At 39.3% G+C, this 25,859-nt stretch overlaps 1 protein-coding gene and 3 non-coding genes across 6 annotated transcripts in view; 3 read left to right on the top strand and 1 right to left on the bottom strand.

Annotated features, from left to right (window-relative positions):
• The window catches only part of LOC114353091 (prominin-like protein), a 68,441-nt gene that overhangs the window by 8,600 nt on the left and 33,982 nt on the right, over positions 1-25,859 (top strand). For all 3 annotated transcript variants that reach the window (XM_028304916.1, XM_028304917.1, XM_028304915.1), the window contains exons 2-4: positions 22,853-22,991; positions 24,482-24,607; positions 25,294-25,481. In XM_028304916.1, coding sequence (XP_028160717.1) covers positions 22,853-22,991; positions 24,482-24,607; positions 25,294-25,481 — 453 coding nt within the window. The remainder of the gene's footprint in view (positions 1-22,852; positions 22,992-24,481; positions 24,608-25,293; positions 25,482-25,859) is intronic.
• On the top strand, positions 8,296-8,367 carry TRNAE-UUC (transfer RNA glutamic acid (anticodon UUC)). Its single transcript has one exon. It is a non-coding gene; the product is annotated as a tRNA-Glu (tRNA).
• Positions 17,278-17,349, top strand: TRNAE-UUC (transfer RNA glutamic acid (anticodon UUC)). The gene has a single exon. It is a non-coding gene; the product is annotated as a tRNA-Glu (tRNA).
• TRNAP-AGG (transfer RNA proline (anticodon AGG)) lies at positions 19,644-19,715 on the bottom strand. Its single transcript has one exon. It is a non-coding gene; the product is annotated as a tRNA-Pro (tRNA).

Here is a 25,859-nt window from a genome sequence, read left to right as displayed (position 1 = left end):
TCTCGGTAAAAAACACTTGAGTATATGTGTTGTGCAAATTACCGTCGGATATTCCTATTTGTTGATGAATAAGGAAAGTAATTACCGCGCGACTTAACTCCTGAGAGTACTATAATAACAATTATTCATGACATGAATCAGTCTTTCAAGTTTAAATTAAATTATGCTTTGATTTGCAAAACATTGTCATGCTAAGTTAGACATACTTATACCGTGAAATTGTATGATTTAAAGTTACACGAAAGGTCATTATTCAAGGAAAAAAACGAAATGGCACAAACTAACCCAAAAAAAGATTATTTTGACATTATTGTTTTAGAAAACCGTTTTCGCCAGATTCTCCTAAGGGCTCTTTCAAATTAGACGTTTTGAGACGGACGTTTGTCGTCCGTTTGCAAGACTGCATACTCTGTTGATGATTTTATACCAATGCAGTTGTCATACAACCCGCTGATACGCGATAAAGTCCAATTCAAGCTATACAACAAAATAACCCTCTTATCTGAGCTGCCGGTCGTGATTTGAATGCGCTGGATTCGATCGAATCTCGCGCCCGTTTCCTCAGACTTTCACCTCGATCGGTTGAGGCTGGATCTTAAATCCAGTATTCGATTGTCGAGGTAATCTTGCTTTCAAACCATTTACAAGTACCAAATACCTCTATACAATGTGTTGAGAACGCAACCTAGCCTTGAATTGAACCTTTTATTTGTTTTGATTAGGAAGGCTTTAGAGTATTTATAGTTTTCTGATTGGGTTTATTTGACACAAATAATAAAATTTAAAATAGTAACAAATTATTTGCTCAATTTACACTCTTTCTTGGAACCTTTTCAATAAATAAATAAACCTTGAGTATTTCCAATTCTATTATGAGTGGGACAGAACTTTTGTGTAGTCGTTTGTGGAATACCAAATCGAAGACGATCTACCAAAAATTTCGATGACGTCAACACTAATGCATCTAAGTGGCACGACCACCTTTAACGGTCGCTTAGTCACCCACCACCACGCAGACGTCAGGCAAGTTTTACCTTGCAAAACTGATGAGTGTGCGGCAGCCGACCGTTGGTGCTCGGCATGATCTCACCAGGCCGCGTGTGCTGCGGTCCCCACTTTCACATCTATGCCGGTGTCCGGGCCAAGGTTACGCGGTCCGTTGTGTAATCCGCCATTAAGATGAATGGACCCATATAATTCCTAGGCCAATTTTTTGCACGATCAACAAACTAGTTTTGTAACTGACCGTTTGGGAATGTTCGAGAATCGAGACTAGATCGTTGCATTGGTTAAGTGATTAATTATTACTAAAATATTTAAAAAAATCAAGAAATTAGGATCATATTATCCTTCCTTCTGAGGTAACTATCATTTTGACGGTCCTTTATTATGACATTTTCATTACAAAGCATGCATAAACTACATGCATCTTGCTTCTGAATAGTCGCTACTAGAGTAGTGGAATTAGAAACGGCATGTAACGACGGGCGTAGCGTAGGTGGCTGACCCACAAACTAACTGAGGATTTCCGAAGATCTTTTATACGTTAATTCCATCATTGTGAGTGAACCGTTCAAGAGAAACTAGCTCTTTTAAACTATTCTCTGTAGGTCCAAGCGGAAGCGGAGGAGTCTTCAGACTAATTTAACTGAATCGCTGGACTCATAGATTGATAGTTGCCTCTTCTGGTCCCGAGCGAGGTTAAATAAAAGATGACTAATGAATAGAAATCAAAATGTATTTCCTTAATGAAGGAAGTCGTTTATATTTCTTCGCAAGTACCCATTGCGTAAATGGCTATTGTTCCGAAAATGTCTACTTACTGGAAATACTTAATGGCTGTGCTAATTACACAGCTGTTAGCTTTATTAAATGATGCTACGTTATTATAGTAATTTTCGCGTAAATTCACCGAAACATAAACTAACGTCGTTCTTAGGCGGAACCGCTATTCAATTAACTCGAAGTAATATCCTGGCTGAGTAGAAACATGAAAGGTAAACGTGCTGTCGGCCAAATAACAAGGATTGAAGAAGATGGTTTACTTTCTGCATGTTCGTTTGTGTGTGCTACCTACCTATGGTTGTACTCGTCGTATGTAGAATAGTGACTGAGTTTCTTTCCCTGCTTCTTCTCAACACTGACCTATTTATTGTCTCGAAGCAGTGGTAGGGTCAATACTGGGACGTGTGAGTGCTTTTTAAAAGCTTGTATATTGATTGATGCGAAGGAGCTTTAGAATTAGTTAGATTAAGAATAATATTCCATTCTGTATTCAATAAGTCGTGACATGGCACAAGTCGTCATGTTGTAGAATGCAGTTTGATCCCCTTATTCCGACCGCTGTGTGGCTGTATATTCAAATCTCAACGAACTCAAGAGCTGATCTGCTGTCAATCTGAACCTTGAAGTTGAGTCCATTACGGCGGCTTATCGGGCAAACAAGCAGTTTTTTGGCCAGCTGGCCGTGCGGGCTCATTAGCACCAGCAGCACCAACACAAACAATGTAAGTCAATGGTTACCCTTCCCAACTGACTACGGGCTAAGATATTAATAAGGGCTACCTTTTCTTTTTTTATTATTTTCTATTGACGTTCATAAGTGCCACTTGTGGTTTAAACTGAACAAATATTTTTGATTTTGTTTTGACTGACTGAATTCAAACCATTCCTCTCAGCCCCTCTGTAGATTCCAAACAATTTAGTCATTTAAAATACATTTCTAATAATGCCTACATTTTAGCTGCAACTAAGGTTCTTATTTATAGCGACAATGATGAATAACCATGGCCCCAAAATTATACTCATTTTTTAAATAAAAAACCTTGGTTATATACGTAATTTCGTAAATTCTAGATCTAATAATATGCATTAGTTATTGTTTGTTTAGATTTTAAGAGTTGCATCTTGAACTACTATGGTGTTATCCTCTTTTTACACCCCTCGCTATCAATATTGTTCAATTTGAAACACGCCTATCTGGCTGTTTGCCTGACATTATGATTATTGAGATTAATTAGTCAGTTTGTTTTATTAGTGCCATGCTCACCGTTTTAGCCTGAAACCATCCGTCACGTTGCTGTTATGATCATGTTGTTGACGAGTTTCTCGAATTAAAAACGATAAGTATTTTTGTAAATCTTTTTCGGTAATTAGAAATCAATGCTCCACAATTATGATTAATTAGGCAATTAGTTTCCCTTTGTTAGCATTTAGTGGTAATTAATTGGCCCACGGTTCCTGTTAGCTATTGTTTGTGACGCGGGGTCGCTGTCCGCGCGTTATCGCGCCTCCCAACGCTCGCACTGTGTTGTGACTCTATATGGTTGCCCGTGGCGCGTTATTTTTCCTCATAATAATAAATAAGTTATCAACTACATGTTTATTTGTGAAATTAATTAATTTTAACGATTACACAATTTTTCGATTTCTGTGATAATAACATATTTTGTATTGAATTTAATAATAAATTGGTACTGAGACGAGCCTTTTACATGAAATTGACGGTACAGAAGCAGACGTTTAAGTGATAGCGAGTATCACCCAATGTTATTAACGATAATTTACTGTGACTGTGATTTGTCACTTCATTTTCTAGCGCAGACGCTCCTCAGATCCGTCACCCGTCAGCGTCAGCCCTGCCGCCATGTGCGCTCGCGCGTGTGAAGAAGCCTCGCACTCACTGAACTAATGCTGTGACCGTTTTCTTACGGGATGTCACACCGTTATGGTCACATTTCGTTGCGTATTGTTGACTCTTCTGCTGCAGGTGCTGTCATCTTTGTTATCTCTGATTAGTTAGTAGACCAGGCGTTTGACGTTTAAAATTATTGTGTCAAAATGAAAAAGAAACTTCTTACTGCAAGCTCTATTTGGGACCATTTTAAACCATTATTCAGAAATATGCGCGTCACGCTTCATTTAAGCCATTTTTAACATTTTCAAGTAGGGGGTTAATATCGTTTGGAATTCGCATTAAATGTGTTTTTTTTTTCAGTGGAATTCTCACAATTTCGATGAAATTTTGCACATTATACTAGGGTGTCATAGGCTTGTGGAGATTGATGCGCGGACGCACGCGATCGCGTTCGACAGGCAGCTGATAAGATAACGTCACGTAAACGTAGTAGCCGTTACAGTGATGCGTCACATGTCACGGTCCCCCGCCCCGCTCCCCAGTCTCGCCATTGATAACGATTACTGCTATCCGCTTATGCTCGCCTAGTACTTTTTCAGTCGATGTAACTGTAGAAACCGTTTTTCAGCGCGACGTCAACTCCGTTTTACAGTTGTTGTTATGTAATTTACAGACTATGAATAGATACTCACTTACACAGTTCTGATATGCGTGAAATAATGTTTGTTAAATTGAAATGCTGTGCCTATCTATTTCTACAGTCATTTTACCCAAAGCGCATCGCGTAAGAAGGTTATTTACGATGTTGATTCTGCACTGGAGCACTGCCAACATTCATCTGAAATTGGTCGTTTCCTTCCTTTCATAATATGTTTTCATTCCGCTGAATTGTTATAAAGCGGTTTGATCCAAATTATTCCCATTTGATCTATGACATATTCTGGCATGCGCTGAGGGCCGGGTCGTTGTGCGGCTCGTGCCATTTCATAACCAGGAATGAATACATACGAAGCGCGGTTCTATTTACAGCTCCTTTCCACAATGCGGAATGTTCATTTTGTTGGTAAAACAAGGGTGGTGGTGGTTGCCAAATAAGCCTGCTCATTTGAGTGGCAGAGTGGAGGGTGGTGTCCCGGATCGGGATCTGGGTCGCACCTGCAGTGCGGCGACTCTCGACCTCTTTCGTAATCGGTGCATTGCGTTTACCAGCTGTTGTTGTGATGATTGGTAGAAAGACTTGCAAATTGATTCCAACCAAGTGCTACAAAATTGATTATTTTGTTTTTAAAACAATTTTTAGTTGATGACTTTTGCTATATGCAAAGCTTATGTTTCAATGAATCTCTTTTGTGTGAAACTTGGACCAGAAGCAGGGTCTCGATCTGTGGCCGTCACGGTGCCTGGTCTCGAACAGAGCAATTTGGCAAATGATCGCTGGTGGGAGCTCGTGGTCGTGAGGGAGCCGCAAGGTCGAATCAATTGCTCTCGATGGGTAGTGGGTTTGGTCGCCGATTTAGGTCACCACCACCACTAACTACATTATTTTTGTAGGTTATTCAGTCTTTTCGGCTAGCGGGAGACGTCATTCAGATAGCCTCATAAAGGTTGCAGGAAGGCACTGGAACTGGATGGACAAACCGGATAATCTGAAAGTCTTTGGGGGAGGCCTATGTTCAGTAGAGAACGTCCTGTGAGCTCATGATGATGGATGTTATGTTGCCTTCCTATATTAAAATTTTGGGGAGAACTGTGTTCCTATTATGAGGTAAAGTCAAATCCTCTACAGTTTAAAAGATTAGTTACCAATTAAATTAAGGATGTGACGTGCTATAATACACGAGACCCGCAGTCAATTATCTCTCCAAGGCGTAGGGTCGGCCGAAGCGTGCTCATGCGCATTGCCAGTAATTGAGTTAGCCCGAATTGCACACACTCCTCGACACGCTTAGAGTGATTACAAAAATAACATTCATGCAACAGAATATTAAGCAAGGACCTTATACGTAGCTGTAGGTATTGTTTAATTAATTATTAATATTATTCTTAAACTATTTCAATAAGCTGTTGAAATTTGCAAAACACTGTGAAGAATTTGTAAGTGAGGAAATAGCTATGAGAATAGTCATTGCGTTTGCTATGTTTAACGTTCGATCAATGTCCTTGACACACCAGGACAGTTTGTTTATCATCCAACATCACAAGAGGGTTGTTACTAGTTGTCTAATACCGAGCATGCGCGGGCGCAGCTGTGCCGGCACTTGCACAACGCGCGACACGCGCCGCTATTTATAACGAGACTTCAATAGATAATGGATAGGGCCAGCCAATGTATCTCTACGAAGGCGTCGTCTCCTGAGAAGGCCTTCGCTATCGCCATATTACATACAAGTACTACCATTTAATAAGGAACTCTCTGTTTTATGCTACTACAAGTACAAATTGAAACATTGAAAACTGAAATCAATCAACTGTACCATAAAAATATTAACCTTACTTATAATACTTAAATTGTAATCTGTGATTCGGTAAATGATGCACTGCTCACTTTCTTTGTTCACGATTTTCGATTTATTTCCATTTACCTCGTCGTCTTTGCCAATGCTTGCAAAATGTCTCGCCAGCCTTAAAAGGTAACGAAACGAGATGTTACGTAAACCAGATGAAATGCGCTCTTGTTTATTCCCAGCCAGGAGATAACGGTTCTGCAATACCGGTATCGATCAGGATATTATTAGCTTGGGGCCAGATTCATTAAAGTTCCATTTGTTTTATTCGCCTGGAAGCTGATATTTGCAGTCGAACATAAAGAAAACCAAACACGGAATATAGTAAAATAACGCGCTTATAGGTTATCATGATGTTCTTTCTTCGTACTGTCCAATAAAAAAGGTATCATACATTTCATGATAACAGTCACTAGGTCCTGTATTATGAATGAGTATTAAGTGACCATGTCTAATAGGAGAAACTTCTGACCTACTTTCAGTAAATGTGAAACAAGCGTGTTAATAAATAATTGAGCGGTTGTTAACGATCCGATTCACACCCAAATAATAAGACTGATATTTATGCCAACCGGCAGATTATGGTAGCCCATAAGCACGCATATTACTAAGCTGGTCCATGGTCCATTAGAGTTGACTTTTTGTAGGTTTCCTGTAGGTCCGGACAAAGATTTCGGCTCTATTAGAATTCCATGGGCCGAGTTTATTAGGTCAGTGGTCAAGCAAGCCGTAAATCATGGGCTAAAAGCTATCATGAAAAAGAGGTCGACAGTGTCAGCATGACCTGTTTCTTTTGTATAGTGCCTGTTGTTTACTGAACTATCGCCCGCCATTTCTGAGCGTTTAGCATCAAATTGGTGCTGAACTGAAGCTAGTGTTTGGTCACGCCTTCAAAGAGCCGGCCATCTGTCGCGAGGCGCAATCTGGTTCATTGGGTTACAGTTAAATCTAACAGTTACGACTTACGCCATGCGCCAGCGACTGAGACACGCTGCGGTACCGCACGGGACTATGCCACCTTTGGACACGAAATAAGAGATAGTTTCAAGTGGAGAGGAATGGCTTAGTCATGAATAACTGGCGCGTTGCATAGTAACCAGTCTGACTGAATCGAACACGAATAATATTCTCTTTTGCAAATATTTTTGGGGCTGGGCAAAGTAGACACTTTTTTGTTACCGACACACCGTCACAGGAAGAAACCGTTTCGTTGATTGTCAATTGGCTGATTTCATGTTGATTATGTAGGTATATTACATAGAAGTGTACACACAAAAGTATCCTTTGCGACTTGCGCAGCATCTTAATCATTGAATGATAAGTAAGTAAAAAACTAACTAAGAAGCTACTTAATTTTATCAATGTTTTTGTGTAAGAAGTTTTTGATTTTTATTTAAACACTAAGGATACATTTCTGATCACGTAATGAAATATTTACTTAATTTAACGACTTTGTATGATGGTAAACAGAGAAAATATCAGAGATTTTATCTGAACAAAGAAAGATTCAAATATACTACAACCTCATCAGTATGAAATAGTAATTTGATATTTATATCTACGCACCCACACAGCAACATAACTTGCGTTCTTAACAGTCAAAGCATAACTTTATGCTGTTTGCAATTTAAAAGCTACTTTTATAGACTAGGCGACCCTCGCTGTACGTATCTGACTGAGTTTTAATCCAGCCTCTATGTAGATCCAACCAAGAAATAACATTTTGAACCTTACAATCGTAATTATAAAGTAGAATTATCCGGATACCTCGCGACTTTTGTACCGGTACCCAACCCACCCATTCACCGTCGCTTTGTTTTTATTACAACCTCCAATAACATGGAAAACAGAGAGGGGAAATCTAAAAGTATCGATTCAGTCCTTTACCACCACGCTGAACAAGGTGCTTCGTTTTTATAGGCAAATAACATTCGATGTTGGATAATGCTACTTTCAATGCTGCTTCATGTGCATGTATTTCAATTTTTTTACCGACTTCAAAAAAAAGGAGGAGGTTCTCAATTCGGTTGTGTGATCTAGAGTCGTGGTTGTCTTCAACAGCTGTGCAAATTGGAAAGTGAATGACGTTAATGACCTTGTGAGAAGAACGCTGAGTCACAGATGCCGTACGGTTATTTCGAGGCTCTTGTTATCTCCCGTATGGTCTAGTGGCTAGGATACCTGGCTTTCACCCAGGAGGCTCGGGTTCGATTCCCGGTACGGGAATTTTCTTTTTTGTTATATATTAATTTCATATTTTGCTTTATTGTAGGTAACTAGCATAAATCCTTATTATATTTGCGGATTTTAATTAAAATTCGTTTTAAAAAACCTTTAAGCTACTTTTTAACCCCTTTTCGACCCGTTTCTTCCACCGCTCTCCTATTAATTTTACTTCAGTTATTTGTAATTAAGTAGGGCTAACAATGAAAACAAACAAAGTACCTAATTACGTCAAACTTTATTTAGTAAAATGTCGCCTACTTTGTTGATGCCTATGTAACGATAACTTTAACGAGTCGTGATAAGTTATCTAATTCACACACAAGTTCAATTCAATACATGCCCGACTGTGCTTACAGTGAAATTGTAATTACTCGTAATGTTATCTTCAAAAATATTGAGTCACAGGAAAATATTTAGTATGTAATGTAGTATTTAATTACTTTTTATTTTAATCTGTCATATGTTTTTGTGACTGCTGACCGTCTTTCTCATGATAGATGTCGATAGTGGAAATATCAATTACTGTAAGGGACAAAACACGACTTTTCAAGAGAGCCAAAAAACGATTTTTTTTTTCTTTATACCTCAATATCTTTTTATGTGANAGTAGGAACTTATAAATAAATAATTAATTGTGAATAAGGCGATTTCATTTCATACTTAATTTATTAATTTGTAAAAATAGGGTACAATGTTAAAATTAATTAAAACCCTAATAATTATTACGTATTTTTGACGGTCCTAAGCCCGTAAAGTAGAAAGGAAAATCTGAAATCAACTGAAGAGTATTTTAAAATAATTATTATGACTGGATAAAAAGGCTGGTACCCAGAGCCATAAAACAACAGATTATTAAGAACTAGGCCACGCCCACTAGGTTTATTCCACTTGCACCTGTAGAACGTGCAAGACAAAATGGGTTTATTCCAATTTGTACTGAAAAACCAAATTTACTAAAATCTTAGTGTACTTTCTTTATGGGAGTCTCTTGTTTATCGTAAATAATAGGTGCTGTTCCCTACTTTTATCTCTGTGAATATGGCAAGAATGCAAAGTAACACGGTGTATATAACTCATTTTGGCCAAAATGTCCCTTACATTAATTGATACTTCCACTATCGATGTAGTTGAAAAATCAACGAAATATCGCGATGAAACTGAAATTCAAACTTTTAATTTTATTTGATTTTCTATTTTCTGATTCCATCTTTAATTTATTTTTATTATATTCATACTCATAGTCAATTATAGATTGACTGATATTTAAGAGTCATGTGTATTAGATAGGTAATTTCCTTTTACTGCATGACGTGCAATGCGTACGAAGGAAGTGGTATTGGCATGCGGCTTGTTCTATGAACTTAACGCACCTGCCACCACAGAATAAATACTCACATGAATGTCAACTGAAAACGGCTGTTGAAATGTCAATGGCGTGGGAAAATATGCCTTCGGTCAGTAGGTAGCGTAGAGTATCTAAAGATGTGCTACTATCGCTTTAATTACGTGTTTTTTTTTCTTTGAAATTTTATAGTGTGCCATTATTTTACGTTAGGTGTGCTCGCTAGCGAGTGCGTAAAAAATTACATAAAATGCATGACAGTTCTTTGTACAGCGCCCCTAGCGGCTATTTTCAAGAACTAAAATCTTCATAGATTTTTTACCTTAACGTAAAGTCATGGTAAGCACACAGATCTAAAGTGACCCTTACATTTTACATGTAATATACCTACTATATTGATACCTCAGTGACATTTTCATAATTTCACGGCTTGTGGTATAAATAAGTTGTGAAGTTCAGTGGCCGTGAGCGTGAGTCGCATCTCACGGGTCGCGGCGGCCGCGATCGCATTTTCCGCTCGCGCTCGCCCCTTGATTGTCTCATCCCGTGTCGTTCCGCCATTTAGTGTTGCCATTTGCTATATCATCTGTTCAGATATAGAGGTAATAAGAGGTGAATAAAAATGGAACTGTAATGGCAACGGTGGATATTAATTACATTACGGCACTATTTATTCTGTGATTTGATTGGTCAAACTTATGCAACTTGACATGTCTTTTTTTATATTTTACTAGCTGACCCGGCGAACTCTGTTCCGCCTTAAAGGCAATAAATAAGCCATCGCAATTTTTCCTTATTTGCTCACCGTTTAGACCTGCTCTGGACTACGACAAACATTTTAAAACCAAAATCAGCTCAATCGGCCCAGCCGTTCTCGAGTTTTAATCAGACTAACGAACAGCAATTCATTTTTATTTATACAGGGTGTTAGGGGTTAGGTTATAGGGTATAATCATTGAATCACAAAAATGTTTAATTTTATTTGCATTGAAAAGATAAGACGCTTACCTTGTAACAGTACTTTATTCTGTAAGACAAAACGTCACCATAATGAACATTGCGTAATCCTATAAATTGTCCAAAATGCTTTCTCTCCGACCAGGTGGAAAGTGTAATAAAAAACATCTAAACAATATCGCCAGTCGTCAGCTCAATGCTCATAGATAAACCACTAAACCGTGGAACTGTGAAAGTGAAAACGTGTATTTTCGACTGTGGACCTCTCTGTGGAGCGGTGAACAATGTAGAAAGTAGTCGCCACATGTGAAGCTAGTTGGTGCTTGGGCCCTTCTTTGGGAGTGGGACTTCTTTGCCGGTATTGTGCGTATTTCTGCCACACCAGTGACGTTGACCTGACACCCCAAACATTACGTAGAAGTTATAAATGACATGCATCAGATTGTGCAACTACGATGAGTGCTTTAGTTAAAGGATCAAAACATCTTGATTGCACTCTTATCTAATCACCTTGAGTGCTGTTTGATATCTGATAGTGCCTCCAATTACTTGCTAATAACTCAGGATGAAACGGTACAAGTGGCTCACTTGGCTCTTGTTACAGATGATATTCATTTATTGATATCAGCCAAGTGATAACTGAACAAATACACACTTGGCAGATTCAAGTATAACTAATCAAGAGATGCTTAACAACTGCAAAAGGAGAACTGAGAATGTGTCATACATAATTCTATGTAAATACAACAGAATCAAGATAGCGATAAACATTAATGCCACACACGGACGTCCAGCCAAACGACAGCTAGAGTTCCATTATTTTCCCTTATCTGGGGCGCTTTCCACGAGTGATAACATCAGCTGATATGGGTGTCAAACGGACGATTGTCAATGTGGTTGTCCTTCATAGCTTTGTATCTTGAAAATATACCTAATACCAGCAGACTTATTATTTGTAGTTCATTCAGTTGATATAATATAGAAGAAGACTCAACTTTATAGACATTTCTACTGAATGAGAGTATATTATAATAATAATAACATAAGATGAATCTTGCTCGCGTACATTCCTCATATTACATTCGCTACCTAAAGATTATACAATAGAAACGGCCAGTGAGAACCAACTCAAAATTGGCTGCAGATTCAACAATAATGTGAGCGCGAATGTTCAATCAATTTCTATCCATAGTAGGTATTCAGCCGTATAAGCTGTTGTAATTTTCTGTGTGCGTTTACGACGAATTGCTCCCCCGGGTGGCACACAAATGTAATTGGACAACGTTCAATTTGGTTCAATACTAATGGCTTTGGCTAAATTTAGAGTAAGCTTACGCCCAGTGCTATTACTCTAATCTGTTAATTAACTAACAAGCCTTGGGCGTTGATTAGCGCGGCAGAGTCGAGCCATCGATAGTGGCCCGCTTTCCCGATAGAAAGTCCACGAGCTGATTCTATACGCTTTTCTATAAGGCTTTGGCGATTCTACACGCTTTACACACGTGCTAAATTGTTGGAGAGACCTGTGTGCGCTGTGCGAAACTGCTTATTGACAGGCCATTGCCGCTTTCTAGGTGGATTTTCAGGAATTCTTATAGCCATTTAAGGTTTGTAGTTTCTTTATGTCTGTATTACAAAAATAATAAATACTAGGTAGGTACGGTATGCATAATTATAGATTTTAGGTTTAGCAATGTTTTAGGAAGATAAATTGTTTTGAAAAAGAATAGTGATTTGAAGCCATTTTACCTACCGCAACGCTCCCTTCTATTTCGAGCGTAGGTTCAAGGTAGTTACACCGTGGGCAATGAGGTGTCAGTAAAGTAACGGCGCACAAGGTTGTTCACAAATGTCCGGTGGCGGCCACCCTCCGCGTCGTACTCAATGACCCGCGCAGGCCATTGAGTACCAAGTACCAACACTAAACTTATCTACAACGGCCCTGCGAGGCAGGCAAGTTTACAGAATCTATATGTTCTATCAGTAATACGGACGAAGTTATAGTTTTAATTGAAATGGTTTTGTTGATATTAAGAACTACACAATCTTGTTTAAACTATTCCAGGTACACCACAACAGACGGAAGCGAATTTTTAAATTCCTCTGAACACTATGAGCATAATTTTATGTTCTGTCCGACAGACAACCCTGTATTTGTTCAATACTTTACAAACCCCTGGTAAAATCACCCTACTTGACTCTGACCTATTTTTCCTTTCGCCAGGGGATGACCAAAAGAGGGACGAACTCGAAGTTTTGAAAGAACAATTTCAAAAGGCTTAACCCGGCGCCAATGACGTGAAAATAATTGCAAAGACGATGACCCCGGGTCATATTGACCCACATGTCATCGATCATTTTTCAGGATATTGTGCAAGTAATCTTAATTTTAATTACTGTCTATGTATAAAGGGTTCTTTACTGAGCTAATAAAACAAATACATAAAGTAAATAATTTTTTATGAATTTTTAAACAAAACATGAAAAAATCATGTATAGAAACACATTTGAGTCTATATTTTTTATTTTTGGTAAAGATTTTTAGTATTAATAGGAATCAACAATGTTATATAGTGAAAAAGAGATAAAATCAACTTTTTATATGCAGATACAATGAGATCAGTCTTCTACTTCATCATTCAGAGCCATGGAACTGCTGCAGCTGGTGCAGTATGTATTCAAATGGTCTGGGCATGTAAATGTGGCATGACGCACTTTCCGCAACTACTAATGCAAGTTCGAGATTATCCGAAGACTGAGTCCCCATTACTCGCGTCTTTTTCACATTCGTTGCCATTTCTAAGTTCTGGCTATTACAGCCTGAAATTCTTCAATCTCGGAATCTGACTCTTCCAGCAACGCTACATTCTTGCTGGGTCATTTAACAAAGACATTTTGACTAAAACTTAAAAAAGAACAACATAAGCTAGCACTAAACACAAAATAAGGGAATAAAAGTAAGTCACAAAATCACCGCGCCACCGATGACGCCGGGTCATAATGACCCGTTTTAATTTGAAGCCTGTGTATCTCGCTACGCAAGCGGAGTCACAATACGTTAACTAACGGAATTGATTTAGGGAGGTTCTATCTCCAGCTATACGAACGCTCGAACCACAAAATGGACGCAAAAAAAAATTATGAACGTTTGAAAATGCCTCGGGTCAATATGACCCAGCGTCATTGACGCCGGGTTAAGTAAATTGTTGAAATGGGTCATTGAATTCAATAATGCCGCTTTGATTGAAGATGACTCTGCGACATTTGTCTCGTAATTGAGAGCTGTCTCGCGTTTATCATTTTAGCAGCAACAAGTGTCGTAATGTTGCTGGTATTTTAGACGGTCTAGAATATTTTGTGTACATATTTCATTCAGCTTACAGAAATACAGCTCCATCTTGCTATTTAATAATACCCGTATGTACTTGTCTGAGAGGACTCCTTTTATTCTTTCCATGTTGTGAGTTGTAGCAATATTATGGACAGTGTATTCGCCAGATGGTGCTGCGCTTAATGATTTACGAGCAGTCCAAAAGTTTGCCTGTGCTCTATGAAATATCGCGCAAATGTAATATCACAGCTAACATAATAATAAGAGTATGTACTATATTGTTTGACCTTCAAAACTCGGCATTTAATCTTACGTCGTGTTTTCATCTAACGTTGTTTTTGAGATAGTAACATTTTTATCTTAAAATGCCGTCAATAAGTATGTGATTGGAAAGTGACATCTGTGCTGTGAGTGTGAATCACCTGAGTTGGATATCGGCCAGTAGGCCATGGCAGGATAGTAATTTACTTAAACCAGAGCTGGTCGGCCGGTGCTAAATGGTTAGACTTCAAGCGCTGCAGTTTTAATTCTGCAATAGCCTTTGACGTTCAGTCAATCTTGAATACTAAATTTAATCAATCAGTAGATTCATAAGGTTCCTCTATAGTATCGGTTCATAACGCATAATATCGTAGAACATTTATATTTTCACACAGTACGTAATTACGTATTTTTGCTCGAACGATAAAATTGATGACTTCTACCGTTGTGTGATGAAATGAAATTCATGCTCGAATGCTGAAAACTTTCAGTCAGACCAATAATTCGAGGACGTGGCAAGTGTGTGTGACGTATCGATTTTCCTTTCTGTTGAGTTTAGTTTGCTTTTCTCCAATAACTGTGTATATTGCCTCATTGTATGAATTCAGCATTTTACAAAGCTCTATATTAAGCTATATTAGAACTGTTTTATTTTGAATGTTCCATGTTGGGCGCCAACTTAGTTATGAGCGTAGTATTTGCGACTAGCCCATCCGCGTTCGAAGCTTCAAGAAGCTCCAGTGCGTTTGATTCGCAGTGCACACATGCCGCGCATGCCGCTGCATACTAAACTGATGCACTCCGCTCCGGGGTGGCAGTCGGCGGATCAACGCTCGAGAGGTTTGCTGTGCCCGTTACATCATACCCGGGGTATACACTCGCACATGCAGTAACCTCACAGTTAGGTTTTTAACGATTTGACTCATTGCTAATAGGTATTTATAAAATAATTTCTCTAGATAGACCAAACCTGTTCCTAACGCGCGGTGCTGAATTATAATTAATTTGTCTTTCTTTCTTTGAATTCGTTGATTGCCCTGATGACGTTACTGTATTATTTGTCATTTGTGTCGAACATCTTACAAAGCTCCTGTAAGCACTCCCTGTCCTACATGCTATCTGCACATGCTCCGTCTTTGTTTGTTAGATCCGGACTTTGCTTGCTTACTAAACGCCGCATCTGCCATTTCTCTACTAAGTTTCTATGTTCCGGTTATAAGAATTCTTCGTGCGTGATCATTATTGACTTACTCGCAAAATTGTGGGAAGTGAAGTTCCTTGTAATAATAATTTGAGTGAGTTGATTGCGTGCGATTGATGAATATGATCTACTTACGTCTAGTAATACACGTACAATATCTACTACTTCTACTCAGGTACCTAATCCCAACTAATATTATAAATGCGAAAGTAACTCTGTCTGTCTGTCTGTCTGTCTGTCTGTCTGTCTGTTACGCTTTCCCGCTTAAACCTCGCAACCGATTTTGATGAAATTTGGCAAAGAGATAGTTTGAGTCCCGGGAAAGAACATAGGATAGTTTTTATCCCGGTTTTTGAAACAGGGACGCGCGTGATAAAGTTTTTCTGTGACAGACAAAATTCCACGCGGGCGAAGCCGCGGGCGGAAAGCTAGTTCGATATAAATTACTTTGTCTCTATATTATCAGTGCCTGCCCCCTTCGTTGTCTCCTTTGGGAAAGTTGCGTATTTCACTGAAGTAGCTCTTCTTTGTCTCGCACTTGTCTCGATCCCAATCTGATCGGCAGCCGCTTTGTTCCCGCGTTGTGCTTGTGGCTGGCGCTGAGTGCCGGCGCGCGATGCTCTCGCAGATTGTATCGGCCCGGAGAACTTCTTTGTAACGTACGAGTTACGAGTGCAGTGAATCTCCACTTTGTGCATTCTGCACTTTGAAACCGATTCATGTTGAGGTTGAGGGTAACTATAATCTGTCGATTTCTAGGCGTTGAAGATTAGCGCAACATTCCCGCAATCACTCATTGGTGTCATTTATATTTGAGATTAATTTGGGGTAACTTTTCTGTCTATAGTTTATCTAAATATTTAAATGTAATTTTATGAGTAGTTTGTTCAATTGTTTATGTTAACTTGCACTTGCGCCTCCACCAAAACTTCTGGTATAATTATCTTCTTTGGGCAGTAGCAGTTACATTACATTACATAAATACTTAGCTTTGTGTGACGAAAATAGTCTGTAATTATTAATTAATTAATGAACTGTGTTAATTTCAACACGTTCCCAATAATAACAGTTGTTTATTGAAGCTTGAAGTGTGTGACTAATTAACTTGTCCGAACATCAGACGTTGCGTCCGTAATGAGGGCTGTTGGCAGACTCGTGGTTTGCTAACGTTTAATGTAGCAAACGATCTAGGTTGATTTAAAATTGTTAACGAGCTATTTAATTATATTATAATAAAATACACACGTAATATATTCAAACTGATACAAATGTTAAAATAATGTATATTTTATCGGAAAGATAGCCATATCGTAAAACCTTCCGTTGTTATTTCTGCAATAAAATGTTTATGATTTGGATGATTAAAATTCAAACTGAATGCTAAATTTAGTGTTAAAAACGATAAAATTCCATCGCATCATTTACACGAGGAGGGTTGTAATTGGCGGGTGAATGTGAAACCCCAGACGGTGCATCGGATGCTGTCGGTATGAGACTTGGCGAGGGTCCGCGCCGCTGTCTGTTTGTGTTGCTGCTATCGATCGCATGCACCCACAAAGGGCTCCCCACCCCGCCCTCCCGCCCCGCCCGCGCCCTGCTCTGCGCAGCCCGGCATCGAGCAACAGGCTACATACAAAGCATCGCTATTTTGGAAAGCAAAATAGCGATGCTTTGTATGTAGCCTGAAAAAAAAATTTTTGATACGAACAATATGCAATCAGCCATGGTAAACAAGAAAATTAACCCGGCTGTTTCATGCGTAGAAGTCTACTACACTTCTACCAAAACGGTACAAGAAATTCGTCTCCAGAGAATGTATCCCGTATGGTCTAGTGGCTAGGATACCTGGCTTTCACCCAGGAGGCTCGGGTTCGATTCCCGGTACGGGAAAAATATTTTTATATTTTTGTGTCATGCATTGACTGGTATTTAAAAAAAACTTAAAGTACCTACCTATAAATGCTTTTGCATATTAGTATTCTTTATTCATTTTAAAATAAAAATAACGAAGAAAAGTTCGAGTAATGTCAATTTTGGGTGTAAGTCAATGTTCCAATGGCCCTTGACCCGCGGCCCGCGGCAAGGGCGACACCTCTGTAACGAGGTCCGAGTGCTCAGGAGGGTCCTCCAGGCCCTCGTGAACTGAACACCTCGGGACTTGGTAACCTATACAAATTCCGGTCCGGAGGGCGCCCTCGATCTGACTGAAGATATCAGCCAAGCTACGACCTTTGCCTTTTTGGCGCATTTAACTGTGTTCATATTTTTATTGTATTTTTTGTTTGTGGTATACTTTATAGATAACCTATCTGTAATTTGCATAACATGCAAGTAGTAAAGGTTCGGCCAAACCAACGCGATCACACCGCGATCAGCCGGCGTGCAGCGATGGTGACCAGACCTAAATGCATTGATCGCCATCGCTGCACGCCGGTTGATCGCGTGAGATCGCGTTGGTTTGGCCGAACCTTAACGGCGAGACATTAAATAAAGCTTTGCAAGTTCTAGCGTTTCTAAAATAGATTCATCTAATTTGCATTTTAAAGAGGGCTTTCATCTTGTCGAGCAAGGCGAGTTGCACGTTAAAGCTTCCAAAGGGGCTCTTCGAAGCTTTGTAAGAGAAGACTACTACTTGATACATTGACAGTAGATAATTTATAAGTAAATTGTTGATTTAGTGTGGTCTGTTATTTTTGTTGAACATAATTAGTCACTTGATTTCATACTTGAATAACGTGGCGAGACACTGATACGACCATTACGAACACAAACCATATTTATCAGAGACACGACCTTTAAAGCGATAATGCTAATTTTAGGTTCTTTGTCATTTTTTCGATTATACATACAAGCTTTGACAAGTTCGGTTTAATATTTATACCCGTTTACTTCTTTATTAAATAAATTAGTCACTAATTTTAATCTTGAGTCTATTCAAGGCGAGAGTGAATAGGGTGGAAAAAAATACTGGGTAGGTATGATGTTCTTACCATAGATTGCATCTACACCTGATGTTAACAGGTGTGATTGCAAGAGAAAGTGGTAACAAGGCACAGAAAAAGCTAGAATATTCGCATTTGAATTCGTTATATGATGACAAATTGGACTATTATTACTTTCACAACAACTCAGAACGAAGTAATGTTTACTAGGAATTGTAAATAGTTCACGTTTGCTTATTTCGAAGCCGATATTGTGGCGTGAACGGAACCAGATCAAGGCGAGGCGATTATTACATCAACACTGCACCAACTCCGGCGCACTCGACACCAATGTTGTGGGAATAATCCTGAACTTTTCACACGCTCGTGGATTTTTTTACATAAAATTTCTATTGTTTCATGAATTAATCACAACGTAAACTGATAATGATACTTCCCGTAATATAATAATAACGATACCCAAAGTACTTTGGAGCTTACCTTCAAATTCGTCCGTTCTATGTAATTAATTTTTTTAACATGAATGAGTTTGTAAAGCGTGTGATTTTCAATAGTAAAAATAAAATGTAGATTTTTTTAACAAAAGTAGATTACATTCAGTTCAGATCTCAGACCCATTATTTTTTAATTTTAAAAAGTTGTTAAAAGCTTCTGGGTTTTTACTGTGTGTAAAAAAATAATGTGTGTGGCGAGATGATTCACGTTTTACTTTTTGAGTGGAGGTCATAACATTTTGAAGATTTTTTAAGCATTCATCAGCAAAAATATTCCCTTGAGATATGTAGTATATTTTTAAGCACCCGTATTTAAATCCGCATCGTTACCGCAGCGGATGCGCGTATGCGCAGCCGAGCGCGACGCGCCGCAGCGCGCCGCACACGCACGGCCAAGGCCGCACTGATTGCATCTGCTCACCTCGCGAATATGTAATCTTACGCTAATTATCGTGTTATTGTGTGTAAAACAAATCATGCACTTGATGAATTGTGACGTAACTTTTTATCATTTATTTCATCAAGCCAACAAGTTTGGGGATTAATAGGAAATCTATTACAAACAACTTCCGTGTTGTTAATAATACGATGCTACAATGTTAATACAATGTTTATTTATTTTATAGTATTTTTTTTTAAACTCTCATTAAGATTTGTATTGGAATAAAAAGTTTTTAAAAACATTCTGCGATCCAATTTTGTTCCTTTGTTCTAGCGTCAACAAAAAAAAAAAAACAAAAAGATGGTTGGGCTCGTCCGGGATTTGAACCCGGGACCTCTCGCACCCTAAGCGAAAATCATACCCCTAGACCAACGAGCCGGTTGAGAGACGTTCGAAATTGTTTAGCACGTGGCCGCAGCGTCGTCGCAGTGACGTCATATTGATATGAGGTCGAGACTTTCGTTGGCCGATCGGGGACAGACAGATGTTCTTGTTTGGTTAGCAGCTTCACACCAGCAAGACAGGAAGCATGGCTGAGAAAACAATCGATTTTGGCAATGTAAAAAAATAATACGAGTATTCTAGACCAATACCCAAATAGTCCAGTCATTTCGTCCGAAAAAAAGGCAAATAAAAGAAAATGAATTTGCGCTTCTAATTTTTTAATATGTTGTAAGGGATACCTAGAAAAGCTTAACTTGAGATTGTCGACCAAGCTTTCCTAGGAGCTTTCGCCGCCATCTTGGAAAACGCTTAAAATTTGTTTTTCGGCAATAACTCGGCTATCCGATGAGATTCGAAAATTTTTGTAGGACACTTTTTGTAGCTTTCTTTGTGCTCTACAATAACGCCTGAACCATTTTTAACGTATCATGCATCGTTATCGAGATATCGATCGATAAAGTCAAAAATTTTGGACACAATTTTTGTTTTTTTCTTTTTTTTTCTTTGGGTCTTAATAAATATGAAAAATTCCGAAATAATTAAATAATTAATTAAAAAGTAAAAAGTAAAATTTAATTACTTTTAATTACTTTTTTTTAAGTAACGGCAAAGCATTTGTATTAGTTGGTTCTTGTTTTGATCCCTTGTGAGAAACTTCTCCTGGCTAACTTTTGGAGTAGTTGTCTCATCGAATGTGAACTCCGGCGATTGGTTTTTTCTCGAACGTCGTACTCTTTCCGAAGTTTTCGTTCCAGCGAGTGTCATATCAGTCGGATAACCGTCGAATATGATTGCAACCTTTCCTTCAAAGTTATGTTGTACGTATCTGACGTTAATTATTTAATTATTCCGAAATAATTTGTGTCCAAAATTTTTGACTTTATCGATCGATATCTCGATAACGATGCATGATACGCTAAAAATGGTTCGGGCGTTATTGTAGAGCACAAAGAAAGCTACAAAAAGTGTCCTACAAAAATTTTCGAGTCTCATCGGATAGCCGAGTTATTGCCGAAAAACAAATTTTACCCCTTTTTTCAACATGGCGGCGAAAGCTCCTAGGAAAGCTTGGTCGACAATCTCAAGTTAAGCTTTTCTAGGTATCCCCTACAACATATTAAAAAATTAGAAGCGCAAATTCATTTTCTTTTTTGAATGTACGTAATGACTGGACTAAAACCCAAATCAAAACAAACGAGTAAGTTTGTATAAATTGTGAAGACATAATACTTAACGTGTTATTAACTAAAGGAAACTGTTTCTCACACAATGGTGACTGACAAATATCTTTTGAGTATTTAATAAACATCTTGATGCGTGAATCATTGTGCATCTTCCGCTGTAAGTAGCTCGTCCAGCGGCAATTGATCAAATTGAACAGTTAACAGTTGTCCGTTCGTTTCGAGACAATAAATTGGCTACAACGGACGAACGCGTTATCTGTGCCCACTGATGAATGTGATCTTTATCTCTAGTAGATAAAGCTCACATTGGTGTAGCAGGTGCAGAATAAGGGCTATCAAATTAGTTCGCGCACTGATGAGATGCAATTGAAGGCGAGGTCTGATAGTTGAGAGCTGCGGGGAAATAGTTTAACTAAATGGACTTCTCGGGTTTCACTAGTTGCATAAAGCTCTTGGTCAAGATGCGAGCGCGGTGTGCTCGCATCTTGCTCTTTTTCTCGTTGTATAGAACATATTCTTGAACGGGTCGCCGATAGAAATTTAAAACAAGTTGGACGACCTCATTCTGCTTCTTAATGTTGTTTGCAACCAGTGCTAGATCAACTTTAACTGGAAATGGTAGTTATTTATTTATCGCTTCCACCTTCGGCCTGATCATCACTTACCTCGCTGTGGATAAAAAAAAATGGATATTCAAGTCTATCAATGACCTAATTTACAAATATTTATTCCAAGTGTAGGTAGTTTTGTGATTACAGAGTAACAACTACCTACAATACAAATCCTGTGAGACAGTGTTCATCATAACAGCACAATAACAGTTTGTAAAAGCAATAGATATTTATTCAGTAACAGTTCTTAGGAAACTTTACTGTTCGGCTGGTGCATTTCTCGTACAGGAATGGCAATAATTGTCGCGTGACGCGTTTCAAGGAAAGCCGCCAGTTGGTGTCATTCTGCGCGCGACTCGGCTGCCAAACATCCGGGTTCTGACTGCTAGAGACCAGACCCGTCGCACACCGCTCAATGTCTCTGAGAAAATAATCGATACATTACCGCCTTTAGAATGTGTTCGAATAATGTATTCGATTGTAAATACATTAAAGTATTAAAATACTGAGTCACTTTAAAGAACAAACTGATTTAATTTTGAGATCAATAAATGTCGGTAGGCTGTAAAAAATGACACGCAGTTCTAATAGAACCGTCAGATACTTTTCGTGCAACATTTTCAGTCCACTAATTGTTGTTCGTTTTCTTTACTCATAATGTTAGATTTATTTTTGAATTAGAAGGGAGCCATGAAAAGAACTTGTGTGTAACCTAATGGTCAGAGACCAGTGCAGCATTGCCGACATTGGAAGAAGATCTGCCGATTCGTTGCACACCTACCTATATTTGTCGCACGCACGCTTTGCCTTTGGGATTGCTACCATGTAGTACCTTAATTTGTAATTGTAACCCAGTGATTCGAATGTGCTAACATCGGATAATTCAAAAGTTACGAGAAAATAGTGAGTTAGTGAAAAGTCGTACCGGAGCCAATCGTAAAATAAGAAACTGCGAAAGAGGGTAGACCGATATGTCTGCCCATAACATCTTACCGGCTAGTTTCTTCAGTTAATCCGTGATCATGGCGCTTGCAACAGTGCCGAAATATCGGAGACTCTGGTATTATGGTACATACATGGTAGCAATCCCATCAGTAATAATTTTCTGTTAGTGACCGACCATGATAGTTTTTCGTTTGTATACCAACATGGAGCAATAAAGAATATGATAGACTATGATAGTTTAAAACATTTTTTTTTCGCAAATTAGGGTGTGTAGTATTTTGTAAGTTATCAATAGTCGTGCCAAAGTGACCCAGGTTTCTGTTGGTTGCAGGATTCGTGTCGATCTCGGACGGGAACGTGGAGGTGGAGTCGCCGCGGCGCGAGTGGCGCGCGTTGGCCGCGCACTACGCCGGGCCGCTGGCCGTGCTGGTGCTGGCGGCGCTGCTGGTGGCCGCGCTGCCGCTCGCTGGGTGAGACACCACGCCTTCTCTGATAGATTTAGTTCTGATCATGGACCTATAAAAAAAGTCGGACGGATTCTCATCAACAAAATACTGTGACATTAGGATATACCAGCTCGCCTGTACGTACAGGCCGGCACGCACACATTCATACCATGATACACCACTTCGAGTGCAAACTTCACACAGTTGACACATTTAAAAAAAAACACAAATACGACATGTCTTGCGTGGTGAAATTGTGTAAAAACCGTTCTGATCGAACGAACAAAAATCAAGGAATCACATTTCACGGGTAAACTAATAATCTAATCACTTATTTCCCCGATTTTATAAACATTAAAATATTAAAATCAAACGTCAATCACCCGACAAAATAATACGTCAAAGGCCAGTGTTCTCAGTTATTTACGTGGGAAAATTACCCGAAAAGTGGGAAAACTATAATTTTAAGACTTTTTAGGTGTTTATTACGCATACTATTGAAATAAAATAATTTATCTTAATAACTGTGTTTTAATGGGATATATTTTCGTAGGCAGATTTGATCCTTCCCTAGGGGGTGGAACTGCGAAATTCAAATTTTCTTATATTTTTGCAAGTCAGTGTCAGGTTGTATGTTAAAATCTATCAGAGATAATAATATTGATGATACATAAGATTATGATTACGTAGGTACACAAGATTGATCATTTGTAACTGCGTGAATCGTACCTGACACTGACTTGCAAACAAAGTAAGAAAATTTGAAAATTTCGCGTCTTACTCAACGTATTCATCTTTCATCCTTTTCAAATGGCACGATATAATTTCGTCTACATTTCCAAGTAACATATCTGCCCATCTATGTTTTTCTTAAGATAAATGGGTAAAATGTTTTGGCTATCATGGCATCCCTAAATTCACTCACACAATAGACAAACGCCAAAATTTTGCGTCACAGTTTTGTTGTAGCGCGAGTTCCGTCCGCCTTTTTTTATAGGTCCATGGTTCTGATACGCTCGCGAGGAAAGAGGAAACGCAAGCGAATGAATGCTAGAGGCACCTGCCTATGGTTTAGCCTGCGTTAAAACTCATCATCATCATCATAATTTTCAGCCATAGGATGTCCACTACTGAACATAGGCCTCCCCCCAATGATTTCCACAATTGCCGGTTGGTGGCGGTCTGCATCCAACACCTTCCCGCTAGCTTTATCAGGTCGTCGGTCCACCTTGTTTGTGGACATCTTGGTGGACATTATGGTGGTACGAGGCCTCCACTCCAGAACCTTGCTGCCTCGGCCGTCGGTTCTGCGTACTATGTGCCCTGCCCATTGCTACTTCAGCTTGCTAATCCTATGGCTATGACTATGTCAGAACTCATAAAACTCAGTTATTTACAAACCTACTCTCGCGGGACTCGAGATTTTTTGTGGCCCCACATGGGTAGTGGAAATGTAGAAAGTGCCTAACACTCAGTTTTTGTAGTTCTTTATTAAAATGCGTTGGTTCCGGCAGGCTGTTCTGGTGCTGCTGCTACTGGTGCCGCTCGGGGCGGCGGCGGCGCGCCTTCGACCGCAAGTACGACGCCTGCCTCAAGGGCATCCTCGCCATCGTGCTCATCGGCCTGCTCACGCTCTTCCTGTAAGTTCACTCGTACTTGCGCTATGAATCAAGAAGACATAACGGAGATATTTTGATAACAATCATTGCAGGGATAACAGACATCAGCATGAAAAAGCAAAATAATCTTCATTCAGATTTAGATAAAAACCTTGTAAGATAATGATATTTACATAAATTTTATTACAAGCAATAAAAGATTACAGATATTTCACTGAGGGATTTCCCTCACCACATTTTGGTAGCTTTTTCATCACCATCATCATCAATCGTTTAGAATAAATAAATGGTTTATTTTCTTTCTTAACATTCTGATTGGAACTAGGTATGTACTTTAATTATCATTTTATGAATATTACTTTTTCACAGTGCCTTGGCAACATTTTACATAAAAAACTATAGATTTCTTAAAGCCCGGTCCGTGAGCACGTAGATTTTTGTCCAATGACCCCTAGCTACCCATCCTTATCGCTCGCGCGTAATTATATTGCTGTCGCGACTGTGCGACGGGCGCCCGCAGTGAGTGTGCGAGCGCGATAGCAACATAATTACGCGCGAGCGATAAGTATGGGTAGCTTGGGGTCATTGGACAAAATTCTACGTGCTCACGGACCAGACTATAGTAGCAAAAGAAAAACTTACTTTAAAAAAATGTGTTTTGTGGGATAATGTTGGAGAAAGTACAATAAAGGTAACATCGCTTGCAGATTCGGCGTGGTGTGCGCGTTCGCGACGGACTCGCAGCTGGAGACGAGCGCGGGCGAGGCGCCGGGCTCGCTGCGGGCGGGGCTGCGGGACACGCGCGCCTTCCTCAACGCCACGCAGGCCCACGCGCGCTGGCTGCTCGTCACCAACTACCAGGAGCTCGAGCACAAGCTCAACGGGCTGCTGGCCAGTGAGTCGCACATCCTGCAGGGACACGACTCGCGGCCGGAGACGAGCGCGGGCGAGGCGCCGGGCCCGCACATCCTTTGTCTCGGTGGCACTGTCGAGGGTTGTTAGGGTCTGACTAGACTTCAGATATGTAAATTAAAGGCGGACTGTATTTCATAGGTATAATATAAAATATATCGTAAATATACAGGGTGGAAACGATAAGTGATCTCACTCGATTATTTCTAAACCATACAAGATATCAAAAAACTGGTTCCTGATCCTGAAAGTGCTTTACGAGCTCTTTCAAACGGCACCAATAACAGGTTACAGAATAAACTGAATCTATCCGAAAATTCAATGTTTCCGGCTTCCATACATTTGGTACAGCCTCATAATA

Source organism: Ostrinia furnacalis, unplaced genomic scaffold, assembly GCF_004193835.3.
Source record: "Ostrinia furnacalis isolate ACB-3 unplaced genomic scaffold, ASM419383v2 OfSCF1605, whole genome shotgun sequence".
Lineage (NCBI taxonomy): Eukaryota > Metazoa > Arthropoda > Insecta > Lepidoptera > Crambidae > Ostrinia > Ostrinia furnacalis.
The sequence above is the reverse complement of the archived record's forward strand: the minus strand, read 5'-3'. Positions and strand labels throughout refer to the sequence as shown.